This window comes from Ovis aries, chromosome 12 (genome assembly GCF_016772045.2).
Source record: "Ovis aries strain OAR_USU_Benz2616 breed Rambouillet chromosome 12, ARS-UI_Ramb_v3.0, whole genome shotgun sequence".
NCBI classification, from domain to species: domain Eukaryota; kingdom Metazoa; phylum Chordata; class Mammalia; order Artiodactyla; family Bovidae; genus Ovis; species Ovis aries.
Window position 1 is genome coordinate 80,213,644 of NC_056065.1, and position 20,387 is coordinate 80,234,030.

Here is a 20,387-nt window from a genome sequence, read left to right on the forward strand (position 1 = left end):
GCCAAGCAGCTGCCTTGTGAGCACTTTTCCTCCAAACCCCATGATGACTCAGTTGCTCTGAATCAAGCAAATGGATTTTCCTTAAATATGAAAATCAATAAGAAGCAAAAGCAAGGACCTGGCTGCCGGGAGAGGAGGCTGAGGGAAGTGGAGTGGTTCCTGGTGGAGTGGCTTGCCACGAGGGAGACAGTGGGATTCAGGCTCAGCATCACCCCTCCCCCACCCCAGGAGTCCTCCAAACTCGACTGACCTCCCGGAGACTCCTTGAGCCCCACAGCTGCCCTGGCCTCTTCCTCCATCCAGCTTAGAGCTGATCTGAATCAGGGCAGGAGATTGTTAACAAGAGGATTAACGTCAGTGTGACAAATGGGTTTTAAAAAGTCCGCCCGGCAGCCTGTTGTCACCCCCGTGGCCTCAGAGTGGCTCCAGAGGCACTTGCAGGTCTGGCCTGATTTCTTGCGGCCCCACCCGCCTTCCTGCCCCCGAGCCCTGAGGACTGATGCGCACTGGGGTTACGTCTGGGACCGCAGGGGTTTGCAGGGCCAGAGCGCCCACACCCCATGTGCAGGGCGGTCTGCAGGGCAGGGGTGGAAGCACAGTGCGTGCCTTTTCTCCTTGAGCGCGGGATCAACGGCATCAGAGTGACTCTCTGGCTTCCTCCTCAGAAGGACAGTGGAAAATTACTGGGCGTCAGAGGACTGAGTCCACGTTCAGCCAGGCCCTTGCCAGAACCTCTGTGTGCTCGTCGGTGAGCTGGTGACACGGGGGGGCCCCGCCCCCAGCAGGGCCTGGGTGGGCGTTCCGTGAGAGGGCGGAAGGGAGAGGGTGGGTCCCACAGGCCAAGTACATACAGGAGACGCACGGGTGTCAGACAGAAAACACGCCTCACACCGTCCCCAGCCCCCAACCCACTTGTGTGCTCCATGCTCAGACTGACCGTCTGCTAACAAGCCCTGCCCTCTCCGGCCTGACCCGTGAGTTGTGGGGGAGGCGTCACGCCCGTGGGTGGGGGCACGTGGGTGTGGCTGGTGTGCCCTCTGTGGCCACCTAGCCTCAGGCCCGTTGTCGATGGTCTGAGCTCCCAGGGTCCTGAGGGCGCCTGCGGGAAGATGCTGCTCTCCATCCCAGGAAGCGAGCCGTGTCCCCTGTCTGCCCAAAGACGGCTTCTCCAGATGCCAGGAGGGGAGGGCCTGCCGGGCACAGACGGGCTGGGCACAGAGGCGGTCCCCTCTCCGGCGCCCAGCTCTGGCTGGAGCAGAGCTGAGACGGTCGTCACAGTCCAGGCCTCAGAGCTCTGCTGGGGGCAGCTGCTGCCCTGAGCCCTTAACAGCACTCTCATCTTTGTCCCTGTTTTACATGTGAAGAGACTGAGGCCGCGGTCTTGCCCGAGTCCTCCAGCCAGCCAGCACTGGAGCCGGACTCACAGGCCGGCAGCCCGGGATCAGCCCACGCTCCCGGCGCGGGGCGCTCTGTGACACCCCTACCCGTCCCCGGCTGCAAACGCTTCCTTCTTTCTCTCTGCTCACGCGGCTTTGTGGGGCGTAGCTGACATACTGAACGTTAACCCCGTCAGCGTGTGGGTCTGTGGCTTGTGCTGTCTGCAGAGCTGGGCAGCCGTGACCACACCGCGCTGCAGAACGTGTCCGCCCCCCGGACACTTCCTCTTTCAGCTGCCTTAATGAGCCTCGACTCCCCCGTCTGTGGTGTGGAAGCAGCGGTGCCTGCCTCAGGCCTGTCGTGAGCATGGAGGGTGCCTGCAAGTGGCACCTGGTGACCGCTGTCAGTCTTTGCCGTGCTGGGCTCTTAGCGTCACCTCTGCAGATCTGGTGTGGCCTGGGAGACTGTCAGACCTCATGCAAGCTGAGCGGCAGGGCTGGGCTAGAGCTCCGGTCTCCCGGGTAGCAGTTCAGTGCGTCTCACCTCCTGCACCTGAGGCTCGGGGGGATGCTGCCAGCACCCCTGCTCTTTGTGGGGACCCCCTTGGAAATGCTTACCAGCAGGTACGGACCACAGGAGTTTGCTGGTGCTGGAGGCAGAAGGCCCAGGACTCTGGCCTTGGAGCAGAGAGCGCAGTTTCGGAAAGCTGGAGACAGACTCCAGGGACAGGGCCCAAGGTGGTGGCTGGGGCAGGAATGTCCCCGGTCAGGACAGGCGATCCGTGGACTCAGAGCACCCACAGGCTGGCCAGCTTCGTGGGCACAAGACCTGTGTGGTCACACAGACCCCACACTGAGGAGGATCCCTGCTCACTTCCAGACCTCAGCAGACACAGCGTTTCTCCACCCAGAACTTGCTCAGGAGCTTGTAGCGTACAGGACGCCATTGCAGGGACTTACTGCGCTGCATTAAGAGAAATGAAATTTGCAAAACAGCTTGCACACTGTGACCTCAGTTATGGCAAAAGAAGCCCCACAAAACCATGTATTTCTGTGAGCACTATACTAACACCTGTATGAAAACGTTTTCAGAGAGCTCTGGAAAGTCTCCAAACTGGTTCCTGCTGGAGAAGAGTCACCCAGGGGCTTGTTAATTCCTCCCACATGTTTGTGTTGCTGGGGTTGTTTTTACAAGGAGAGCGTATCCAGGTACAACTTACGTGATCATGTGTAGGGTGGCAAGATGCCCTTAATATATCAGTAATTATTCTTAACACATTAAGGCATGTCTTGGCATTCCCTGGCAGACCAGTGGTTAGAACTCCACGGTCTCACTGCCAGGGTCCTGGGTTCAGTCCCTGGTCAGGGAACTGAGGCCTCACAAGTCACACGGTGAGGCCAGAACACAAGTGTCTTGAGAGGGAAGAGAAGGAGCACCGAGGTGTGCGGAAGGCAGAGGATAGAAAGATCCAGACACATCAGGGCTGCGGGGGGAGCTTGATGGGAGGAGGCGGGAGCTGGCTTGGGAGCCATCACCCACAGGGCAGGCGGACGTGGCCCCTGAGGATTTGGAGGGCGCGGGGTCCCCTCTGGTGCCAGGGTCAGCGATAGGGTGTGTTGGGGCTTGAGTTTCCCAGTGAACCTGGTGATGAGTTTGTAGAGGTGACTCTGGCTACAGTGAGCAGAGGTGGAGGGTGGGGGTAGGAGGGAGTTCGCTCCCCAGGAGGAAGGGATGGGCCCCACGGTGGGATGTACCTGGAAACGGGAGGGTTCAGGCTAGTCCCCTGGGGAGAATACAAGCTGTGTAGTCCCGTGTGTGCGTGTGTGTGCGCGCGCGCGTGCGTGTGTGTGTGCATGTCTGTGCATGCGTGTGTGCGTGCGTGCATGCGTGCGTGTGCGTGTGTGGGGGTCACTCAATCGTGTCTCTTTGCGGCTACATGGACTGCAGTCCACCAGGCTCCTCTGTCCTTGGGGGTTCTCCAGGCAAGGATTCTGGAGTGGGTTGCCATGCCCTTCTTCAGAGGATCTTCCCAATTCAGGGATCGAACCCAGCTCTCCTGCTCTGCAGGCAGACTCTTCGTTGTCTGAGCTGCCAAGGAAGCCCCACGGAGTCACGGCTGCAGTCAGATCACCGCATCCTGACTGTATGACGTGACCACGACCAGCGTCTGTCCCCTGGGAGACAGAGGGTCTTGACAATACACACGTGGCAGGGTTGTTGGGCAGATTTGATGAGATGATGTCGGTGAGACATTGGACCCAGCACCTAGCTCACACCAGGAGCCCTGAATATCACCCTGCCCTTTAACTGCCTGCAGTTTGAAGCACAGATGTGACGAGAGGTCATGTGCATGTATAGAGAGCCTTCTTTCCAGGACTTCCCTTCAGGAGCTGCATCCAGCCTGCGGAAGCTGGGCCAAGCCGCCCTCCCCTGCCAGGGAGGAGGCATCAGTCGCTACAGCCAGAGGGCTGGGCAGAGACGGGAGGACGGGGCTCCGGCCCCAGGGCTGCAGGGGGTGTCCCTCCTTGGGGTGCCGGGAAGAGGGTCTCTGTGAGTGCTGACCCTGGTCCCCCACATTTGGGGTGTCCCCCTGGCTTGGGGTGGCGCGTGTGCTTGCTGGCAGCCGCGGTTGCCCCTCTCTGGTTACAGACGTGCCCTGCGGCAGAGGGAATGCCCGCCGGCCCGCACCTGCCGCCCGGGTCAGCTGCTCTCCTCCAGGAAGGGCAGGCCAGAGTCCTCCTCTGCAGGCGAGAAGGCACGGCGTCTGCCTGTCCGGCATGTGGAGGCTGCCTGGAGGGGGCTGGGCCTGCGTCTGGCACAGACTGAGCCTGCGTCCAGCCCTGCGGCGGTCCCATGGGGGCTTCTGGTTCTCTGCGTGCTCCCGCCCCAGTGTGGGGAGGCCGGGGGTTGTCCTGGAGGCAGGGACAGGCTGGAGCAGTGGTGTGGGGTGGGGCAGAGGCCACCGGAGCCGGGAGAGAGCAGGCCGTGGGGCGGATGGGGGGGGGGTGAGTCTGCAAACAAGGGATAAGCTGGCTGCATGGCTCGTCTGCAGAGACCTCTGCGGGGGGTGCCGGGCGGAGGGCCCCCTTTCCAGCTGAGGGGGCGGGGTGGAGCTTGGTGGCTTCGTGAGACTCCTTGGAGAGTCGGGCACCCACTCAGCCAGGAACTCGAGGTCCCTGGGAAAACCTCAACAGGGCGTTCTCTCTCTCCTCCTCTCTCTCTCACACACACACACACACACACACACACACACACGTATGCACACACGCACGAACGCGCGGGTACACATGCAGACGTGCATGCACACATACACACACGCACACACACGCCCATAGGCGCACACACACGCCCATAGGCGCACGCACACGCCCACAGGCGCACGCACGCACACACACACACACACACACACACACGGCATCGCGTGTGTCAATCCATGTGGAAATGTCCCAGAAGAGAACCAGGCGGTGAATCAGCCGGGCCGCCGTCTGGATTGCACACCCACCCCACCCACCAGGGAGGGGAGCCTCGAGCTGGCGAGGTCCTCACAGGAAGCTCCCCGTCAACCCAGACCCGCTGGGACCCACAGCTGGGAGGTGGTGGCCCCAGCTGGCTGTGGGACGCTGCTGACCCCTGCCGGCTGCTGGACCTGAGTATGGGCCCGGCCAGGCATCTAGGAGGGGTGGGAAGAGAGAGCCCAGCTCAGGACTGGCTGGGCTCCTCGGATGAGGCCAAGGAGGAATCAGAGCAGAGCCCAGACAGAGCTTCCGGGAGGAAGCCTCCGTGGCCTGGTCAGCTCCCAGCTGCCCAGGAAGCCATCAGCGACACTCCACCAGCCAAGTTCAGCTACTTGACTGGAAAGAAAGGGAAAAGCTGAACCGTGAGAAAGAGTCTCTGCGGGTCTGCTGTGTCCCTTGGACCTGGGCTGACACGGGGTGATTGAGGCTGTGCTCTCTCCTCTTCTGTGAGAGGGCTTCGTGTTACACTGTGGAAAACCACTACCAGGAAAGCTGACATCTGGAGAGTCTGCCTTTGGTTAGATATTTAAAAATCATTTCGTGTACCCTAAGGATGCAATTTCCAGAATCTTTACTGGAATGTTCCCAGGGAACAAAGGAGCCCCAGACTCCAATAGTTCCAACAGAGTTATGGAGCCACCAGGAGAAGTGAGGTCACACCTCCTTGACTCCCTTCGTCTACCCCGCCCCCACCCTTGCACAGACCAAACCTCCCTCCGCTGCACAGCTAGCCTGCCCCGGGTGCACACTCCCCCGGCCGCTGCAGGTGCCGCTGAGCCACCCCGCGAGGCGATCGCGGCCTCCTGGGAGCGGAGGCTTGTGTGTGCTTCCCAGCCCTCATTCTGCTTGCCTCCTATTGCATCTGACGTCTTAACACCATTCGTCATTTATTTATTTCCAATTTTACATGAAATATTTTATACATGCTAAAGGCATGGAAAATAACACAGCAAGCATACCTGTTGCCTTCATCAGAGTTCTGCTCCCGAACAGAACTGAAAGGGCGTTCATCCGTTCATCACTCACTCACCCATTGCAAAGAGCTGGCTCAGGCGGTTATGACAGCTGACTCATCCCAAGGGGGCTGGCGGCCTGCAGACCCAGGGCAGCCAACGGTTCACTTCCAGTCTGAGTCTCAAGGCCTGAGAAACAGGCAAGCTTCTGGTGTAGTTCTAGTCGGAAGGATGACCTGGGAGAAGCCGATGTCCCAGTTTGAAGGCAGGGAAACAGGAGGGAGGCTCTCTTATGCAAGGGAGGCTCAGCCAGAGGCCGAAGGAGCAAGCCCAAGACCACGGATTGGCTGCTGCGCAGGGGCAGGAGGGCCGAGAGGAGCTACTCCACGTTCAAGGTCAGGAGGGGCGGCCCTGAGGAGACACCCCGCGTCCAAGGTAAGGAGCAGCAGCTGCGCTTTTCTGGAGCAGCCGTGAAGAGATACCCCACGCCCAAGGTAAGAGAAATCCAAGTGAGACAGTAGGTGTTGTGAGAGGGCATCAGAGGGCAGACACACTGAAACCATACTCACAGAAAACTAGTCAGTCTAATCACACTAGGACCACAGCCTTGTCTAACTCAGCGAAACCAAGCCATGTCCGAGGGGCCACCCAAGACGGGCGGGTCACGGTGGCGAGGTCTGACAGAATGTGGTCCACTGGAGAAGGGCTGGCAAACCACGTCAGTGTTCTCGCCTTGAGAACCCCATGAACAGTAGGAAAAGGCAAAATGGTAGGATACTGAAAGAGGATCTCCACAGGTCGGTAAGTGCCCAATATGCTACTGGAGATCAGGGGAGAAATAACTCCAGAAAGAATGAGGGATGGAGCCAAAGCAAAAACAATACCCAGGTGTGGATGCGACTGGTGATAGAAGCAAGATCCGATGCTGTAAGAGCAATATAGCATAGGAACCTGGAATGTCAGGTCCATGAATCAAGGAAAATTGGAAGTGGTCAAACAAGAGATGGCAAGAGTGAACGTCGACATTCTAGGAATCAGCAAACTAAAATGGACTGGAATGGGTGAATTTAACTCAGATGACCATTATATCTACTACTGCAGGCAGGAATCCCTCAGAAGAAATGGAGTAGCCATCATGGTCAACAAAAGAGTTCGAAATGCAGTACTTGGATGCAATCTCACAAACGACAGAATGATCTCTGTTCGTTTCCAAGGCAAACCATTCAATATCACAGTTATCCGAGCCTATGTCCCAACCAGTAACTCTGAAGAAGCTGAAGTTGAACGGTTCTATGAAGGCCTACAAGACCTTTTAGAACTAACACCCAAAAAAGATGTCCTTTTCATTATAGGGGACTGGAATGCAAAAGTAGGAAGTCAAGAAACACCTGGAGTAACAGGCAAATTTGGCCTTGGAATACAGAATGAAGCAGGGCAAAGGCTAATAGAGTTTTGCCAAGAGACCGCACTGGTCATAACAAACACCCTCTTCCAACAACACAAGAGAAGACTCTACACATGGACATCACCAGATGGTCAACACCGAAATCTGATTATATTCTTTGCAGCCAAAGATGGAGAAGCTCCATACAGTCAGCAAAAACAAGACCAGGAGCTGACTGTGGCTCAGATCATGAACTCCTTATTGCCAAATTCAGACTTAAATGGAAGAAAGTAGGGAAAATCACTAGACCATTCAGGTATGACCTAAATCAAATCCCTTATACAGTGGAAGTGAGAAATAGATTTAAGGGCCTAGATCTGATAGATAGAGTGCCTGATGAACTATGGAATGAGGTTCGTGACATTGTACAGGAGACAGGGATCAAGACCATCCCCATGGAAAAGAAATGCAAAAAAGGAAAATGGCTGTCTGGGGAGGCCTTACAAATAGCTGTGAAAAGAAGAGAAGTGAAAAGCAATGGAGAAAAGGAAAGATATTCCCATTTGGATGCAGAGTTCCAAAGAATACCAAGGAGAGATAAGAAAGCCTTCCTCAGCTATCAATGCAAAGAAATAGAGGAAAACAACAGAATGGGAAAGACTAGAGATCTCTTCAAGAAAATTAGAGATACCAAGGGAACATTCCATGCAAAGATGGGCTCAATAAAGGACAGAAATGGTATGGACCTAACAGAAGCAGAAGATACTAAGAAGAGGTGGCAAGAATACATGGAAGAACTGTACAAAAAAGATCTTCACGACCAAGATAATCACGATGGTGTGATCACTCACCTAGAGCCAGACATCCTGGAATGTGAAGTCAAGTGGGCCTTAGAAAGCATCACTATGAACAAAGCTAGTGGAGGTGATGGAATTCCAGCTGAGCTATTTCAAATCCCGAAAGATGATGCTGTGAAAGTGCTGCACTCAATATGCCAGCACATTTGGAAAACTCAGCAGTGGCCACAGGACTGGAAAAGGTCAGTTTTCATTCCAATCCCAAAGAAAGGCAATGCCAAAGAATGCTCAAACTACTGCACAATTGCACTCATCTCACATGCTAGTAAAGTAATGCTCAAAATTCTCCAAGCCAGGCTTCAGCAATATGTGAACCGTGAACTTCCAGATGTTCAAGCTGCATTTAGAAAAGGCAGAGCAACCAGAGATCAAATGCCAACATCCGCTGGATCATGGAAAAGCAAGAGAGTTCCAGAAAAACATCTATTTCTGGTTTACTGACTATGCCAAAGCCTTTGACTGTGTGGATCACAACAAACTGTGGAAAATTCTGAAAGAGATGGCAATTCCAGACCACCTGACCTGCTTCTTGTGAAACCTATAAGCAGGTCAGGAAGCAACAGTTAGAACTGGACATGGAACAACAGACTGGTTCCAAATAGGAAAAGGAGTGCATCAAGGCTGTATATTGTCACCCTGCTTATTTAACTTCTATGCAGAGTACATCATGAGAAATGCTGGACTGGATGAAGCACAAGCTGGAATCAAGATTGCCGGGAGAAATATCAGTAACCTCAGATATGCAGATGACACCACCCTTATGGCAGAAAGTGAAGAGGAGCTAAAGAGCCTCTTGATGAAAGTGAAAGAGGAGAGTGAAAAAGTTGGCTTAAAGCTCAGTATTCAGAAAATGAAGATCATGGCATCCGATCCCATCACTTCATGGGAAATAGATGGGGAAACAGTGTCAGACTTTATTTTTCTGGGCTCCAAGATCACTGTAGATGGTGACTGCAGCCATGAAATTAAAAGACACTCACTCCTTGGAAGGAAAGTTATGACCAACCTAGATAGCATATTGGAGAAAGAAATGGCAACCCACTCCAGTACTCTTGCCTGGAGAATCCCATGGACAGAGGAGCCCGGTTGGCTACAGTCCACGGAGTTGCAAAAAGTCGGACACGACTGAGCGACTTCACTTTCACTTTCACTTTCAGTTAGACAGCATATTGAAAAGCAGAGACATTACTTTGCCAACAAAGGTCTGTCTAGTCAAGGCTATGGTTTTTCCAGTGGTCATGTATGGATGTGAGAGTTGGACTGTGAAGATAGCTGAGCGCTGAAGATGATGCTTTTGAACTGTGGTGTCGGAGAAGACTCTTGAGAGTCCCTTGGACTGCAAGGAGATCCAACCAGTCTATCCTAAAGGAGACCAGTCCTGGGTTTTCACTAGAAAGACTGATGCTGAGGCTGAAACTCCAATACTTTGGCCACCTCATGCGAAGAGTTGAGTCATTGGAAAAGATTCTGATGCTGGGAGAGAGTGGGGGTAAGAGGAAAAGGGGACAACAGAGGATGAGATGGCTGGATGGCATCACTAACTCAGTGGACATGAGTTTGGGTGAACTCCGGGTGTTGGTGATGGACAGGGAGGCCTGGCGTGCTGTGATTCATGGGGTCGCAAACAGTCGGACACGACTGAGCAACTGAACTGAGCTGAGCTGAGCCCTGACTGAAGGGAAGAGGCCCACCCACATTAGGGGGCGATTGGGCTGACTCAGTGTACTAATCTAAATGTTGGGAAAGTGAAAAGTGAAAGCGAAGTCGCTCAGTCGTGTCCGACTCTCTGCGACCCCGTGGACTGCAGCCTCCCAAGTCCATGGGATTTTCCAGGCAAGAATACTGGAGTGGGCTGCCATTTCCTTCTCCAGAGGATCTTCCTGACCCAGGGATGGAACCTGCGTCTCCTGCGTTGCAGGCAGAGGCTTTTACCATCTGAGCCTCCAGGAAAGTCCTGGTGGCCAAATGTTCATGTCGTCGAAAAACCCCCGGAGGGCCTTCCCCAGAGGGGACACAGTCTTCCCCAAAGAGGGGAGCAGTCCAGTGACTGAGGCTCCTTGCTTCCACTCGGGGAGCACAGGTTGATCCTGGTTAGGGAACGAAGCTGTTGCACGCTGGGAGGTACGGCCTAAAAGTAATCAGAACTGTTGAAAACAAAAGCATCCAGAGTAATTCTGGCCACGTACCTGGGCCCAGTTATGCCAACACAGAAACTCTAATCACCGCAACCGGAAACACCATGCAGTGTAAGAGATCAAGCCACTCAAGGACACAGTCTAAGCTCCCCCAGCACTGCTGGCTTCTCTCTTCCCGCAGAGGGCCGCTAGTCTGCACTGAGCCTTGCCCCTTCCTGTGCCTGTCTTCACACTTTTATCACGGTACGCATATGTTTCCAGAAGCCCCCGGCTCTCCTGGACTGACCAGATCGGGTGTGACTAGGAAACCAGCAGAGATTTCTATTATTATTTTACGTCTAACTCTGTTCCTCCCTCCTGTTTTTCCTTTTCTTCTTTCCTTTGTTCACTTAACTCTGATAGGATACTCACCCAGGCGTCATGCACGCGGAAGTTGACCAAGACACAGTTCTGTCCCCAAAGAGGGCCGCTCCTGCTCTGCGTGACAGCCGCAGGGGGCTTCCGAGTGACCGCAGCCTCATCTCTCTGCACGCGCCTGCTGCTTGCTTCCTGCTCTGAGCCCGCTGTTCACAGGGCCCCGGCCGGTCCAAGACTCCGACCCTTCTTGGCCACTGGCTGTGGCGACACCGCCCAGTTCTTCCCTCTGAGAGTCCATCTCGGCAGAATCTCACCTGACAGGTCCCCCCAAAGGCCACAATTCCCTTGCCCTGGTGGACAGCCTGCACGGTCGCAGCCCCTGGGGGCCCCTGGGGGCCCCCGGGAGTGCAGCCTGCATTGGTCCTTTTCAGAGGCTCCTCTGCAGTGAAGTGTTTTGGCCAGTCTTAGTGAGGATGGCTCAGTGGACACCTGGTTAGGGCACGCTGGTGCAGGTCTCTTCTTTCTTTTTTAAGAGCTGTTCTTAAAACAACGTTTACTTATCTACTTCTGGACGCGCTGGGTCTTCACTGCTGCTCTTTGAGGTGTCAGGCGTCTTGTGGCGCTGGCTTCCCTTGTGGAGCCCGGCCTCCGGGAGCTTGCGCTTCGGGCTTCCACGGCTGCACTTCCAGGTTTTGAGCACAGCCTCAGTCGTTACGGCACTCCGGCTTAGCTGCGCTGCAGCATGTGGAATCTGCCCAGACCAGGGGTCGAACCTGTGTCTCCTGCATCGGCGGGCAGATTCTTAACCACTGAGCCACCAGGGAAATGCTCGGTGGATACCTCTAAACCCTCGTGTTTCCCCTTAGCAACACCCCACGTATAAAAACAGATTTCTTACCCAGGAAATGCATCCCTGAAGGCAGTTACTGAAGGGACCCACCTGGAGCAACCTTCCTGCCTCTGGAAACGGTCTTTTTCCGAAAGAGCTGCAACAGTATTTCTCAGCCCCTCACATGCTGCTCTGGAACCTCCCCACGCACACAGAAAGAGGGTGCGATCTGTGTCCACTTCCCCTGAAGCTGGCTCAGGCTCCATGACCCCAGCAGAGCTCAGGGAGGTCCTGCTCTGCGCCTTCTGAGGCTGGTTTGCAAAAGACCAGGCACACCCTCCTGGTGCGCTTGCCCTGGCAGCCTAGCCCAGGGAGCTTGCTCCTGGGGTTCCCGCCAACAGTCCCAGCCGCCAGCCGCCGCCAGCCCTGTGGGCAAGAATGTCCTGTGACAACTTTGGCCAGCCGTCATCCCTAGACAATCCTGGTGGTCTCCGTGGCAGCTCTCTCGCATCATTCGTGTGGTCTGAGCAGGAACTATCCCGCTGAACCCATAACCCCAGAAAAACGGAGTGAGAAGCCTGGAGACAAAGATGAGCGGCTGCTGCGGGTCCAACCAGCTGGGTTTGGGGCGGCCCCTTCTGCAGCCGTGGGTAGGCGGAGTCCGTTGTTTCCACATGGCCCAGCGCGTCGCTCCTGAGACCCTGGTGTTCCGCACTGTCTGCCCTGCACCCACCCGTCCGGGGAAGCCAGGCTCAGCACACTGTGGGTGCTGCTGGGAGGACGGGGCTCCTGGGCCTAACAAGCTTCCACTACTCCAAAGGCTTTTCTCTCCGACCAGGGGCCCAGGGCTTTGGGTTTCTCTGGTAGGAACCCAGGATGTCTCAAGTGAGAGTCATAAGAATTTAAGTGTCAAAAAAGGATGAAGGGCGCTGAGACCCCAGGCCCCCGAGGGTGTGATTCACAAGCTCACCAGCAGGGGGCAGCCGTGCTCACAGTTCTTGTGCAAATCGAAACTTCGGTGCTAGAGTTCCTAAAACATAAAAATCCTAAACAGAAAATAAGTCAAGCCGAGCACATCTCCAGGCGAGGTGCGCGCGAGCTGCGAAGGAGACGGGGCCTGCCTCCGCGGCTGTGCAGCCGAGTAAACGCTCTCTTTGGATCGTCTGATCCTTTCTTCCGCCTGAGCCTCACTGATCAACCCTGATGGACCAGAGGCTGCGGAGCTCTTGCCTAAAACCGCTCACCCCTCTGCTAGCTGGCTAGGCCACCGGAGATGCTTGGAGGGTCTTGGACAGGAGAACCGGAAAAAAGCATCAGAGCGAGAGGGAACCAGAGGGGCTAGGAGCAGAGAAGGCAGGAGGGGGCCCTCCAGGCCTTGCTGCTCCGCGCTGCCGTCCAGCCGCCTCTCCCCTCTGCGCCCCCACTCCCCGCCCACAGCGGCCGTGAGCACCGCCCCTGGGTGAGCGCAGGAGGGGAAGTGGCCTCACGTGGCCTTCCGATGGCGGCGGGAAAGGAGAAGAGGTCACGTAACACCCCCGAGCAGCAAACCGGGGCCTCTGAGTCCTCTTCCAAGCTCCCTGGAATATTCGTGTGGTTCGCGGTTTAAGGGGCTTGAAGAAGGAAACGCATTTCCCCGTCAAAGCCCCTGTAGGGCCCTTGTTTCTCTCCAGGTGGATGTCCCCCCATCTTGCTTCCAAGCATTTTCTCCTCCTGACATTTACACGTGAACTGTCCTGCCCTTTCTTTTGCGTTTTGGCCATCAGGCTCACTTCTCTTGCAGACCCCGAGGGGCTCTGGGATTCGCCCTCAGGAAACACGAAGACAGGGACAGACGGTCCAGGTCAGGAATGTGGGCCCATCCATCAGCCCGGTGCTACAGCCTCAGCACTACAGAGCCGGGTCCAGGTGGATCCAGGGAGATCCCGGCGGGTCCAGGCAGATTCAGGTGGATCCAGGTGGATCTGGGGGGATCCAGGTGGATCTGGGTAGATCCAGGGCTGGGAAGGACCTTAGAGCCTCCCCTAAGCCCCACACAGGGCCCGTCACAGCCCAGGGTCCTCAGAGCAGGACACACTTTCCAAGAGACGATTTCTCTTTTCATAAATCATTCTCAACAATATCTTTTAGTTAAAATAAACACAGGTATTTGTGAAGGAGAATGCAAATTTTAAACAACTTTTTACCATAAAACTGAAGACCTCAGGGCTCTGGGGTGGTCGATCCCACCCACATTCTGGGCACTCAGGACAGGCACATCCCTCTATGCTGGCAGGACCACCGGGTGGGAGCCTTTGATGGCTCAGGGCTGGTCCCAGCCTTCACCTCGCACACGAGGAAAACCAGGGCCTGGACCACGGTCACATGGCCACCGAGCTGATCAATGCCCGCAGTCACTCACATGCCCAAGGGGGGTGAATATAGTCCCACCACCTTCAGGCCCTGGGCAGCCCCTGGAGAGGGCCTGGGGACACCGGTGCGGTCAGTGTTGGCATCAGCCGCAGCCAGTTTACCGGGCTGTAGATGACACGCAGCTCGGGGCTAGGCTAAGGCGTGCAGCACCTCGGTCTGACTCACGCCTCCTCAAACGACGGCCACAGTGGCTTGGTGAGCCTCCGTCACCTCACACAGACGCTGCACTGAAGAGACGTGGAGGACATCTTCCTTGTGATGAGACCTCTTCGGTTTACCTTAGCGACCTTCCTCTGTGCCGTGCAGCAGTGTTAACTACCGGCTGCACGTTCGTCCCTACTACCTGCTATCACTGGAAGTTTGCACCGTCTGGTTGCCTTCATCCAGTTCTCCCTGCCTCTTGTAAGCACAAATCTCTCAGTTTTTTTTTAAATATTCATTTATTTATTTAGGCTGTGTCAGGTCTTCATTTACGGCAAACGGGATCTTTAGCTGCAACACGCTACCTCTTAGCTGCGGCATGTGGGGTCGAGCTCCCCAGCCAGGGACTGAACCTGGGACCTCAGCAGTGAGGCCTAGGAGGCCTGGCCACTGGACTGCCAGGGAAGTCCCAATGTCACTAATGTAGATCCTTGACGACGGAGCCGAGACTCACGACGCAGGTTCAGCCCTGGCCCCTTCGGAGCGTCAGAGCCCTGCTCGTCCGCAGCCTTGGTGCCTCAGGCCCCTCCTGGTTGGGAAGTGGCTGTGCCGGCCCTGGGCCTGTGGGCATCGCGTTCATCTGTGTCCGTTCTCCTTGACCCCTCGCTCCCCACGCGCCCGGGCAGCTCCCGGCAGACGCTCAGCCCTGCGAGGATTCACCTTCTCACTGACCCTGTGGTCTCCCCCCGAGAGAAGGGTTACGTGCGGTGGGTCACTGCCCAGCCTGGGGCCATCCTGCTGCCTCAGCTCTCTGTAAACCAGCACCGCTCCCCGCTCTCCGCAGCCATTCCAGGGGCAGGACTCAGCACACAGCCCCCTCATTTACAAGGCTCTGCAAGAGCCTGCAGGAGAATCCAGGTGTGCTGGCTTTTCCCCAGACATGCCCTAAGGCCGCTTCCCAGCACAGGTTGACTGTCCTCACTGGGGAAGCCCTCTAGCAGCTTCCCCACCCAGGCAGCACGAACCCAGACCAAAGAAGGAAAGGCCCTTCTGTAAAATCCTGGGCAAGACTCCAAAGCTGCGCTCCGCAGGGTAGGGGAGCCGAAGGGAGGCAGGATGCGCCCAAGAGACGGGCGCGTCTGGGCAGCGGGCCCACGGGCTCTGATGCCGCTGCTCTGCAGGGCAACACACCTGTTGCACTGCACGCTCGGTGGGGGGTGACCTGCAGTCTTCCCGGGTTTTTCTCCTACATTGAGTTTGGGTCAGATGAGAAGGCCTGATCTGCAAGAAATCCTGGTGGGGTCAGTTCTCCCAGTCTAGGGAGGGCCCTGTTTGTACAGAGGGCCCGGACCAGGGAAAGATGTTCTTAGGGCAGAAACTAAGGAAAGCTTAGACAAATATTTCATTTTCTGGACTGTAAGATTCTTGACTTTATTCCTGAAGAGTTGATTCAGCCGCCTGGGGCTTTAAAGGACGGCTGTGTGTGTGGAGGCTCTGACACCTATCCGGGCTGGAAGACGCAGCATCTGTATCTCCAGGTGGCCTGGGGGAGGGATCTGCCTCCAGCGCTCTGCCCTGAGCAGAGGAGGCATCCTTTTCCAGAGACGCTGCTGCCAAGACGGCAGCAGGGAGGGGCACACGGCGCCCACCCAGTGGACACAGCACAGTGCAGTGGGCACCCAAGATCGGAGTGTGCCACGTGCCTACTCAGGCTGCAGTCTGTGCCAGCTGTGCCACCCAGCCTGGAGGATCAGGTGGCGTTCCCTTTCGACTTAGAAACGCAGTGAATGAGCTACAAAAGCTACAAACAAAAAGAAAGCGCTTTGTCTTTAGAGGTGCCAGGTCCTGGGCACACTAGTGTCTCAGAATTCCATGACCCTCTGAGTCCAGATCCACAAGCCTAAAGGGCGGTGAGCCTTGGGAGCCAGAGGCTGGCAGGACCATCCCGGAGGGGATGGCACCTTCCTTGAAAGCCTGGTGCTCTCTGCTCCCCACCAGGGTCCTCCCTGCCAGGAGCCTGGGTGCTCCTTCCCTGTCCAGGCCACTGGGTTTCTGGGCTGTTCCTGCACCCAGGAAAGAGCTGTGCGCCTCTGTGCCCTCTGAGATGCCCGCAGCAGGCCCCCTGGGTGGCCCAGTAACCGGCAACTACCCCAGGACAGCTTTCCGAGGCCCGGAGAAAAGCCCAGCGTCACTCCCACTTCTCAGAGCTGCTGTTTGGGGGGGCGGAGGGGGCTCCTCGACTGGGGAAGGCCGAGGGGACAGAGCTGTTGGAGGCGGGGTGATCCTCACTGAAGGGCACTGCTGAAGGCTTGCTAAGCCTATAGGATCTCCGCTGCCCGCCACAGCCCCGCTTCCCTGTGGAGTACTCCCTTCACAGACTGGGACCGAGGCCTAGGGATGGGCCGTCCAAGCCTGGGGACCAGCGGGTATGCGGAAGGGGCGGGATCAGACCTGAGGGGGCGTGATGTCCTAACCGAGGCGCGGCGCCCCGTCCCCGAGTCCCTGACTTCCTGCTACCAGAACACCAAACACGACGACCCCCTTTCTCATGCGGCGCACGTCTGTCTGGGCTCTTGGATCGTGGATGACGGATCACGTGTGTCCCCACCCTCGTCCGGCGGCCGGGACCGCCGACAAGTTCCGGCACAGAGAGCCGCTGCTTCCTCTGCGGAGGGGCGCACGGGGGTTCCCCGGAGCTCAGCCGGCGCGGCCCGGCCGTGGGGGCGGCCCTGCGCCGTGACATCAGCCCGGGGCGGTGACATCGGCGCCGGCTTGGTGCGGTGTGCAAAGCCCGTGGGTTGGCGCGGCCCGGACACGCCCTCCCTGAGCGGAACAAAACTGCGCACGGGCCGGCGCACCCAGCCTGGTTTCCAGAGCCCGCCCTCTCGCCTGCCCGCCGCCTGCCGCGCTCGGCCGCTGCCAGGTGAGTGCGCCCCGGGCTCGGACGCCCGGTCCGCGCGCCGCCGAGCACCCAGGCCCCCACCGCCGGAGCGCCGAGCGCCCAGGTCCCCCACCCGCCGGAGCGCCTGCCCGCGCGCTCAGGGCGCCCCTGGCCTTCCAGCCCCGCCGCCGCCTCCAGGGATGCTACAGGGAGGGTCGCAAGAAAAAGGGGCGCTGGGTGGGCGCGGGCGGAGGAGAGGGGTGAAGTGGCTGCGGTTCTCTTTCCAGTTAGCGCGGGGCCCCTTCCTGCCCCGGGCGCCGGGACGCAGGCGGGTCCCTCCCCCGGCGGGTCCCGCGGCGGGACAATGGGCGATTCTGCGCGCACTGACGCTCCTTGTGCGGCGGGGGATGAGGGCATCCGTGCCACCCCTCCTCCCCGGGGGGAACGTGCGGCGGGCGGGTGGGGGCCCGCCTGGCACAGCTGTGCCCGGAGCGCGGGTGCGCGTTTCCCCTTTTGCGAGGGGCTAGATGGAGGTCGCCTCGCCGCCTTCACCCCTGACGCCCCGGGACTTGGCGCGGCGCGGGGACCACCACCCAAGCCTGGAGGAAGCCGCAGTGTTTGCAGCCTCAGTCCCGAAGGCCGGGGGCAGGAGGGGGCGCTGTGAGCACACTTGAAGCAAGTTGCAACCCGTTCCCAACAAGCAGCCTGCAGGCAGGCGCGTCCTCCGCGCTCACAGCCGCCGAGTGTGCTGCAAACGCTGGTCCAGTTCCGCCGTTAGTGATCTTATCGAGACCCGGGGCTAGACCGGAGCTGGGGTGGGCTCCGCCCCTCCCTGGAGGCCTGGGCCCCGCCCCTGTTCCTGGGCGTGGACGGGTGTGCAGCCCCTCCCAGCTGGGGGGACTTGGCCTGGGGGTCCTGTCGCGGTAGCTCCTGGAGGCCCGCGGGGCTCTGGTGGAAGCGGGGCCTCAACTTGTGGAGGTGATGCCGAGGCAGACTGACCCGGATACTCTGCCGGCCTGGAAGCGGGGCTCTGCTTCCGTGGCCGCGGTCCTGGGAGGGCTGGGCCGGTTGTCTTTGCCCCCAGCCTTCCTGCCTCCCAGAAGCTGGAGAGGCCAGAGGGGCTGCCCTCTCCCTGTCATCTCAGAGAGCAGCTGGGATCCGGGCACTCCCTGGGGGTCGTGTTCCCTGCTGCCACTCACTGTCAGCCCCTGAGAGGCAAGGTGGGCTCAGGCTGGGGGCCCCGGCCACCTCTTTCCAGAGAGACTGTCCTTGTGGCTGATCGAAGCCTGCACTGCTCGCTGTCTCCCAGGGAAGGACCCGGTCCTGCAGGGAGGAAATCCGGGGCGGAGGAGGCGGGCAAGGAAGGAGAGCGTGTGCTTGGAGGGGGAGGGGCAGCGCTGGCTCTTCAAAGGGTCTGGGGGTCCTGGGGAGAAACTGTTGGCACAGGTCTGCAGGCCCCGCCCCGCCCCTGGGCTGCCCAGCACCTGCCCTCCTGGCCCAGGTGTCCCTTCTCTTACAGCAGATCTCTCTGCCTTGTGATCCTGGCAGGGCCTTCCTGGCCGGGAGCGTAGTGTTGGCACCTGGTTGGCGGGCAGTAGACATTTGGTGAGTGAATGGGTAGATGTGGGCTCGTAGCCCAGCTGCCCTGCTGGGCACGTGTGACCCTTGCAAACCCGTGCTGGCCCGGCGTGCCCGACACTGAGGCCCAGGTCAGGTTTCCATTAACCGCAGGCCTCCTGGTGAAGGCAGACTGCGGAGGCTTCTTTGCGAGGCTGCTGGAGCTGAAGTTTCTGTAAGCCAGCTTCTTGTGAGGTTGGCTTGGAGAGGACGGGGGAGTCGTGCATTGGATATATTGAGGCACTGAGGAGAATAAAGGTCGCCGCTTGCCACCCTCAGACATGTCGGCAAATAAGGAAAGAGCCCCGACCCTGGGCAGGAGAGCTGGCATTTCCCGAGAGAGCAGCTGGCTGACGTCTGTGCTCACCCGGCCCGGGACTGGCCTGCGTCCTTAGCCGTCTCGTCTGGGGCAGCCTGTGGGGGGGGGGGTGGAAGCTGGGGCTCAGAGGTGACCAATGACTCACTCTGGGTCAAAGGCCGCCATTGAGACACCGGCAGACACCTTCCAGGCCCACACCCGGCCTCCCGGTCACTCTGCCTTTCCTGTCTCTGATCAGCTCTCCAGGGACAGATCCGCCACTCCCGAGACAGACGTGCTTTACAAAGAGCTTGAGGGCAGCTTACACGCTGCTTAGGGAGGATGGGGCTCTGCTAGCGGGAATGTGGAAGGAATCTAGCTAGAACTTGCTGCCACTGGGTCCTCTACAGTGTGGGGAGAGGGGGGTGCCCCCCGGAAGTTGGGGCCTGGGTCCCGGGGATGCGCTCTCACCCAGTCTGATGCGTGTTTGGATTTCAGTGTTAGGTTGGCAGGAAAGAGAAGCAGCCTGGAGAAGAGCCTTCCCGAGGAGAAGCCAGGTGCAGAGCTGGGTTGGGGCGGGCAGGGGTGGGCGCCTGCAGACCCAGTGGTCAGGGATTTGCTGGGGATGGGGGAGGGGTGCGCCCACAGACCCAGCGGTCAGGAATTTCTGCGGTGACGCTGGGCTTGCAGCTACGCAGCTCCCCAGGAATTCATCTGACGTCATCGCCGAGTGATTCCATGTATGGTAAAGAGTGTAAATACGGAGGCACTTAGCTTTTCCTCAGCTTCCTGGGGCGGGAGACAGCGTCTGACTCCTGCGCGAGGCGAGCAGACCCCCGTCTGTGGTGCTGCCTTTCTGCAGGGCCCGAGGGGGTTGCCTGACCTGCCAGCTGCAAGCAGCCTGTTTTACAAGGGCTAAGGGCTCATGTGCTTTGTTTTTGCTTTTAAAAATTTAATCCAGGAAAATAATTCAGACCTTTTCAGCGTGGGCAACCAATTGTTACTAAATTGACATCATCCCAGATGAAAGCAAATGAACTTTATCTGTTGGTTAATCTATGGGACCTTGTCACAATATCAGGCTGCCTGTGACAGTTTGAAAATGCTTAAATCCTAGCCCGCTGTTTCTACCTTTGTTGACCTTCAGATTCTGAACCCTGTGGGGAGTGCCCTGCCGGTAAAGGCATGAGGGGCGCAGTCACCGCCCCACGAGGACCTCAGGGCCTGGGCTTGAAGAGAGAGCTCAGAGCAGGGAGAGAGGGAGCAGGGTGACACCGGGTTGGAGCCCCGTGGGGTCCGCACGGGGTGCTGGCGGGCTGAGTCGCCTGCAGAGTTCTGGGAACCGTGTGATGCTGAGGCCGAGCCTGCACCCCATGTCGGTCCTTGCACCCCTGCAGTGACTGACCACATCTTTCAGGGCAGGACGGTTTCCCCGACTCTGTTTCTCTGGGCACCCTCCTTCCTTGGCTGCCCTCCGGTGTAGGGGCGGGGAAAGGCTTGAGCAGCAGATTGGAAAGGATGGCAGCTCCCGTGTGCACCTACCAGGTACCACCCAGCCCAGCCAGGCCCCGCCCAGCCCACCACCCAGCCCAGCGAGCCCTTCCCAGCCAGACCTCGTGGAGGGGACCTGCGCT

The 20,387-nt window shown here is 58.1% G+C and overlaps 1 protein-coding gene across 4 annotated transcripts in view; it reads left to right on the forward strand.

Annotated features, from left to right (window-relative positions):
* The first annotated feature begins 877 nt into the window (after positions 1-877).
* Positions 878-20,387, forward strand: part of CSRP1 (cysteine and glycine rich protein 1) — a 36,417-nt gene continuing 16,907 nt past the window's right edge. Inside the window, exons 1-2 of one of the 4 annotated variants that reach the window (XM_042229515.1) lie at positions 16,818-18,443; positions 19,252-19,310. Coding sequence is in view for 1 of the 4 variants with exons in the window: in XM_027976048.3 (XP_027831849.2) it covers positions 16,355-16,880 (526 nt within the window). In the remaining 3 variants the exon portion in view is untranslated. Of the gene's footprint in view, positions 19,311-20,387 lie in introns of all 4 variants that reach the window. The other 3 variants (XM_027976048.3, XM_027976050.2, XM_027976049.2) reach the window with 3 other exon arrangements.